We start from the raw sequence: 6000 nt of genomic DNA on the forward strand, positions 1-6000 counted from the left end.
TTTTTAGTAGAGACGGGGTTTCACCGTGTTAGCCAGGATGGTCTCGATCTCCTGACCTCGTGATCCGCCCGTCTCGGCCTCCCAAAGTGCTGGGATTACAGGCTTGAGCCACCGCGCCCGGCCTTCTTTTTGTTTTTTTGAGACAGAATCTCGCTCTGTTGCCCAGATTGGAGTGCAGTGGCACGGTCTCCACTCACTGCAAGCTCTGCCTCCTGGGTTCATGCCATTCTCCTGCCTCAGTCTCCCAAGTAGCTGGAACTACAGGCGCCCGCAATCATGCCCGGCTAATTTTTTGTACTTTTAGTAGAGACGGGGTTCACCGTGTTAGCCAGGATGGTCTCGATCTCCTGACCTCGTGATCCGCCCACCTCGGCCTCCCAAAGTGCTGGGATTACAGGCGTGAGCCACTGCGCCCGGCCACAAATGTTCTTTAGAAGACCGTATGTCAAGACAGATCAGACTCAACTGGAAGAGATGTACTGTATAAGCCATCTGCCTGTCATTCCTTCTGGTCGTTCAGTAACGTGTCACCCACCTACCCCCCAAACCAAAAAACACCAGGGCCTTGGTTAACGGTCTTCGGTTTCACGAGCAAAGACCAGCAGTGTCCTTCTGGGGGTTCTCAGGCCCTCCAGTCCAGCCTTTAGTCCTCCCCCAGCCCCTGCCCTGCCCAGCCCCTCAGAGCACTCACTAGGCGGCTGAGTCGTTGAGCTGGTATTCCCTTGAGCGGCCAAAGCAGGCCTGCACACCATGGTCAGCCCAGAGTCTCCGGATGACGCCGGACAGGTCATCGGGGAGCACGCCTTGCTCCTCGGCGGTGCAGGACAGTGCAAATAGCTGCCTGGCGTCGTCCTGGGCACAGCGGCGGGTGGTCAGGCAGTTGAAGGAATGTACCCCCACTCTGCCAGAGGCAGGGAAACCTCTGGAATGGGGCCCAGGCTAGGGTATTCTTGGATTCCCTAGGATGAGACTTGCCCTAAAACTTTTTTTTTTTTCTTTTTTCTGCGATGGAGTCTAGCTCTGTCACCAAGGCTAGAGTGCAGTGGGGCGATCTTGGCTCACTGCATCCTCCACCTCCTGGGTTCAAGCGATTCTCCTGCTTCAGCCTCCCAAGTAGCTGGGACTACAGGCACGTGCCACCATGCTCGGCTAATTTTTGTATTTTCAGTAGAGACGGGGTTTCACCATGTTGGCCAGGCTGGTCTTGAACTCCTGACCTCAGGTGATCCACCTGCTCAGCCTCCCAAAGTGCTGGGATTATAGGCATAAGCTACCACACCCAGCCACCCTGAAACCTTTTGGGAGGTGGGAGAGGGTGGGGCGGAGGGCACATACCGCTCTGGAGGGGTCGGCAAAGTCGATCTGCAGGTTGCCCATGGCTTTGACAATGGCCATGATGGACTGGATGGTGTTGCTGTAAACAACCGCCCGGTACTGCCGGCATTCCTCCTCGGAGTAACCATCCTCGTGGATGATCCTGATAGCCAGGGACCAGGAAGGTTAGCGTCCCCAGGGCACTGGAAGTTCCCACAGCTGCCTGGGGCTGCTGGGACCTGCTTCAGAGAAGGGAAAACTGCCCCTGACCCACTGGGACCTGAGGATAAGTGACTGCCTCTGAGAAGGTTCTGGGCCTGGCTAAGACTGGCTGGGCCTGTAGTTGGGGGCAGTACAGGCCCAGAGGATGAAGAGGGGAAGTTGGAATTTGGGCACTGCCTCTGGGAGACAGCACTTACTTCATCTGCTTGACGATGGTGCTCTTCCCTGACTCCCCAGCACCTGGAACAGAGAGCACAGGTGGTCAGGGGGCAGGCCCAGAGGGGCTCCACAGGCACAGAACAAATGCCCAGACACCTGTAGCCCAGGAGGCGGAACTAACCATCCCACCAGCTGCACCATGAGATGGAGGCAGCTGGGCCTGGTGGGCAGTTGAGCTACCAGGAATGCAGCTGGCAAGGCCACAGTGGTCAAGGTAACCTAGAGCACCTGTGCCCCATGGCAGACTCTCTGCAGGCCTTTGCCTCCCACAAGCTCTGCTGCCCACCATGGCTCCCCATTGTCCTGGTTGAGTTCAGGGGTCTTGGCTGGAGACTTGGCCAGACCTAAAGGAGTCAACCTGTTCTCACATACATAGGCTCATCAACCTGTGCAGCTGGTGCATGCCAATATGGTACCCTGGGCAGAGCTGGCAGGAAGATGCCCTGCATACTCCATCCAACAGGGTAGCAGCCCTTCTTCTCCCCACACTCTCAGCCTTAGCAACCAGGGCCCTAAGCAGAAGCACAGCGTCACACTTCAGCTTTCTGGACATGGCCCAATGCCCTGCCCTCTGCTCACTGCACCCAGGTCTGCCCTGAGCAGATGGAGGCTAGAAGGCTAGAATCTGGGCGACCTACAGTATAACTAACACAGAAACGTACTGACTCATGAATCTGGGAGACCTGCGATGTATTTCACACACCCACACCCACACACGCCCATACTGACTCAAGCTTTTCCCTGGCCTGGTACAGCCCTGGCCCATATTTCTCCTTAGCTGGTACTGAGATTTGCTGCATTCTCGCCTGTGTTAGTCACAGAAGATACTGTTTCTGTTCCCATTCTACAGATGAGGACATTGAGGCTCAGAAAAATAAAATATTGATCTAAGATCATGTAGCCAGGACTCAGAAGGGCAAGAGGGTGGAGGGAACCCATGATGCCAGGTCCACCCTGCCATTCTCAAAATGTGGCTAAGACTCTGCCAGACAATGCCCTGGGGAGGTGTTTAAAAGGGCAGATTCCACTGGGCGCGATAGCTCACGCCTGTAATCCTAGCACTGTAGGAGGCCGAGGCAGGTGGATCACCTGAGGTCAGTAGTTCGAGACCACCCTGACCAACATGTCGAAACCCCATCTCTACTAAAAATAACAAAAACTAGCTGGGCATGGTGGCAGGTGCCTATAATCCCAGAGGCTCGGGAGGCTGAGGCAGAAGAATCGCTTGAACCCGGGAGGTGGAGATTGCAGTGAGTCGAGATCATGCCATTGCACTCCAGCCTGGGCAACAAGAGCGAAACTTGGTCTTTAAAAAAAAACAAAACAAAACAACAAAAAAAACCAGACTTCCAGGTCCCATCCCAGATAACAGAGCCAGATCTTGAGAAGTGCAGCCCAGGAGGCTGTATTACCCAGGGAGTCTGTGTGAAGAAGGACCAGGAGGGCCACCCAACTCCCTGGCTGGGGGCCAGAGGGAGTGGAGGCAAGGCCTCACCTTGACCTTGCTCCCTTGCTGCTGGCTGTCTTGAGCTCCAGGTCGAATGGCCCCCAACTGGGCCCTGCTGTTCTTCCCAGACCCCTCTGCTCCTGCCCCATCACTGCCAGTCAGACCTGCAGCTGCCAGGTACTACCCGTAGCCACCTCCAGGGCCCTGCTCATGCTGTTCTCTTTGCTGGGAATATGTGCCCCATGCCCCATTCACAGTGTCTCAATTCTGATCACTGTGGCACGTCTGTTCCTCCGTACAGCTTAGCTGGGTGGGCAGTGCGGTCTGTGCAGAGGTCAAACTTGGGTACTCGGGCCAACCTCACCAGTATCCCTCGGGGCTGGTCAAAACTACCTCAGAAGAATGAAGGTGCTAACACACAAACAAACACAAGCAGTAACAATAACATCGGTGGCCAGGCGCGGTGGCCCAAGCCTGTAATCCCAGCACTTTGGGAGGCCGAGATGGGCGGATCACGAGGTCAGGAGATCGAGACCATCCTGGCGAACACGGTGAAACCCCGTCTCTACTAAAAAATACAAAAAAAACTAGCCGGGCGAGGTGGCGGGCGCCTGTAGTCCCAGCTACTCGGGAGGCCGAGGCGGGAGAATGGCGCAAACCCGGGAGGCGGAGCTTGCAGTGAGCTGAGATCCGGCCACTGCACTCCAGCCTGGGCGATAGAGCGAGACTCCGTCTCAAAAAACAAAACAAAACAAAAAAAAACAGTAACATCGGCAATATCGACAGCAAAGCTATATGAAAACAGTGCTCACCATGTGTCGGATGCTGTTCTACATCAATGACACCCACCAACTGCCATCTCCACAGCAATCCTGGGAGGTAGGTTCCACTCTCACCCCGCTCTAACCAATGAAGGAACTGAGGTCCAGGGAGGCTGAGGTCACAGGTTAGAGTCCCCTCTGCAGGGAGCGCACCTGTCCACCATGCAGTCCCTCCTAGAACTGTCCTGAGTGCCCGGTACTGCAGCGGAGCCACACAGTCCACCTGGCACTGGGTTCACTCCCTGTCTCCCCAGGCAGACTCTGGGCCATGTGTGCAGCGCTCAACAAGCAGCAGCAGGCATTGGGACATGGTGGAAGGCCGTGCCAAGGCCCCTGCCCACCTTCAGCCCCCTACGCCAGAGACCACCCTGAGGGGAAGGGCCTGAGCCCTCCTCAGAAATGCCACCAGGCATCTGCAATCACTGAGCTTCTGACTGTCCCAGGCCTGCTTTCCAGGATGAGGGGAGGGGATGTGGGGAGATGGGGAGTGACAGCTAGTTGGGTATGAGGTTTCTTTTTGAGGGTGGTGATTATATTCTGGAATTAGATAGCAGTGATGGTTGCACAACCTTGTGGACACACAAATGTGCAGGCCCTGGGCAGGCTGGGGCGCCATGGCTGGGGCAGCAATCCCCTCTATTGCTTTAGCCCCTGGGCACTACAGGCGCCAGGCCCAGTATCTTCACTGGGGTGTATACCAGGGCATATACCAGCACCACTTCCTCCCCATTGGGCAGTGCATGGCAGAGGGGCAGCCAGGATCTCCACACTAACACTCCTCCACCTGCCAATGGGGACATGGGGATAGGTCCCAGGAAAGCCTCACAGTGATGCTCCATCACTAAGGCCCATTCCCCTGGGGCTCAAAGCACCCACTGGGGCAGGGAAGGCAGTAGTAGCCACCTGACTATCCTCCCCATTGGCTCCTCCAGAGCAGGAGAAAGAACCAGGAGCCAGTCACAGCCAGGACGGGGGGAACTGAAGGAGCAGAGACCAAGGATGCCAAGTCATGAGTCTCCATGCAGTCCCCAATGAGGCAAGCTGAGACTCAGCAGGGAAGCTACCCAGGGGACGGAGAACTTGAGGTCTAGGGTGAAAGCTGCCCCCTCTTGTGTGACTTCAGGACTCCTGCCCACTTGAGGCATTAGTTTCCCTATCTGGCCACTGGGAGTGAAGAGGGGGTCTGGCCCTTTGACCACTCTTAGTAGGTGATATGGGCCGCTTTGCGACCCTGCTGAGGGGCAGTGATAAGGGTACAAACTTGCTTTGCATCTGATTTTCCTAGCAGCAGCTAGACCTGGTAGACATGAGGTAGGCAGCACAGAGCCAGTCATGCTAGAAGCCAGGATATCTGCTCCCTGCCCCAGCCCCGGGAAGGCCCACTTCCCTGTCCCCCTCGAGTTTCAGTTTCCCCTCCTAAGGCCTCTTAAATGTTAAGAGAACATTCTCTACCCCCAGCAGGGGTCACTGAAAAAAGACCTCCACTTGACAGGTAAGCAAATCAAGGTCATGGAGCCTCTATCCCTAGACTCAGGCTGGTCTCTTTGTCTTACCAGCAGCTGTGACTCAGGCGGGAAGTAGTGAGTGGCAGGACAAGGGCGTGGTGCTGGCAGTCAGGCAGGAAGCAGGGGGAACAACGGGACAGAGGCAGGGGCACAGCCCAGGAGCAGCTCCAGCAGAGAAGGGGGCCAGGAGCAGAGGTGGCTGGAGCCCCAGTATGGCATCTGGATGGAATGGGTGGGGTGAAGAGCTCTCGGGCAGCCCACAGGCTAAGTGCTCTGGCAGCTGTGGCAGTAGCCTCACTCTCCACATCTCTGGCTGGGTCCCCTTTCCATCAGGACCTGATGGATATCCCCTACCAGGTAAGATGGCATGAGGCTTATCTGTGAGTTTTGCATGCATCCAGCTCCCCTCCCACCTGCCTCTGAGGAGTGGCTGAGTCCAGGTTTTTCTTCTTTTTTTTTTTTTTTTTTTTTT

The 6000-nt window shown here is 56.0% G+C and overlaps 1 protein-coding gene across 2 annotated transcripts in view; it reads right to left on the reverse strand.

The window, feature by feature from the left end:
• GNAI2 (G protein subunit alpha i2) overlaps positions 1-6000 on the reverse strand; it is a 32961-nt gene that overhangs the window by 5757 nt on the left and 21204 nt on the right. For both annotated transcript variants that reach the window (XM_017868017.1, XM_017868016.1), the window contains 3 exons: positions 1734-1776; positions 1336-1477; positions 692-852 (listed from right to left, as the gene is read on the reverse strand). In XM_017868017.1, the coding sequence (XP_017723506.1) occupies positions 692-852; positions 1336-1477; positions 1734-1738 (308 nt within the window). In that variant the 5' untranslated portion in view covers positions 1739-1776. The remainder of the gene's footprint in view (positions 1-691; positions 853-1335; positions 1478-1733; positions 1777-6000) is intronic.

Source organism: Rhinopithecus bieti, unplaced genomic scaffold, assembly GCF_001698545.2.
Source record: "Rhinopithecus bieti isolate Rb0 unplaced genomic scaffold, ASM169854v2 scaffold_3875, whole genome shotgun sequence".
Classification (NCBI taxonomy): Eukaryota; Metazoa; Chordata; class Mammalia; order Primates; family Cercopithecidae; genus Rhinopithecus; species Rhinopithecus bieti.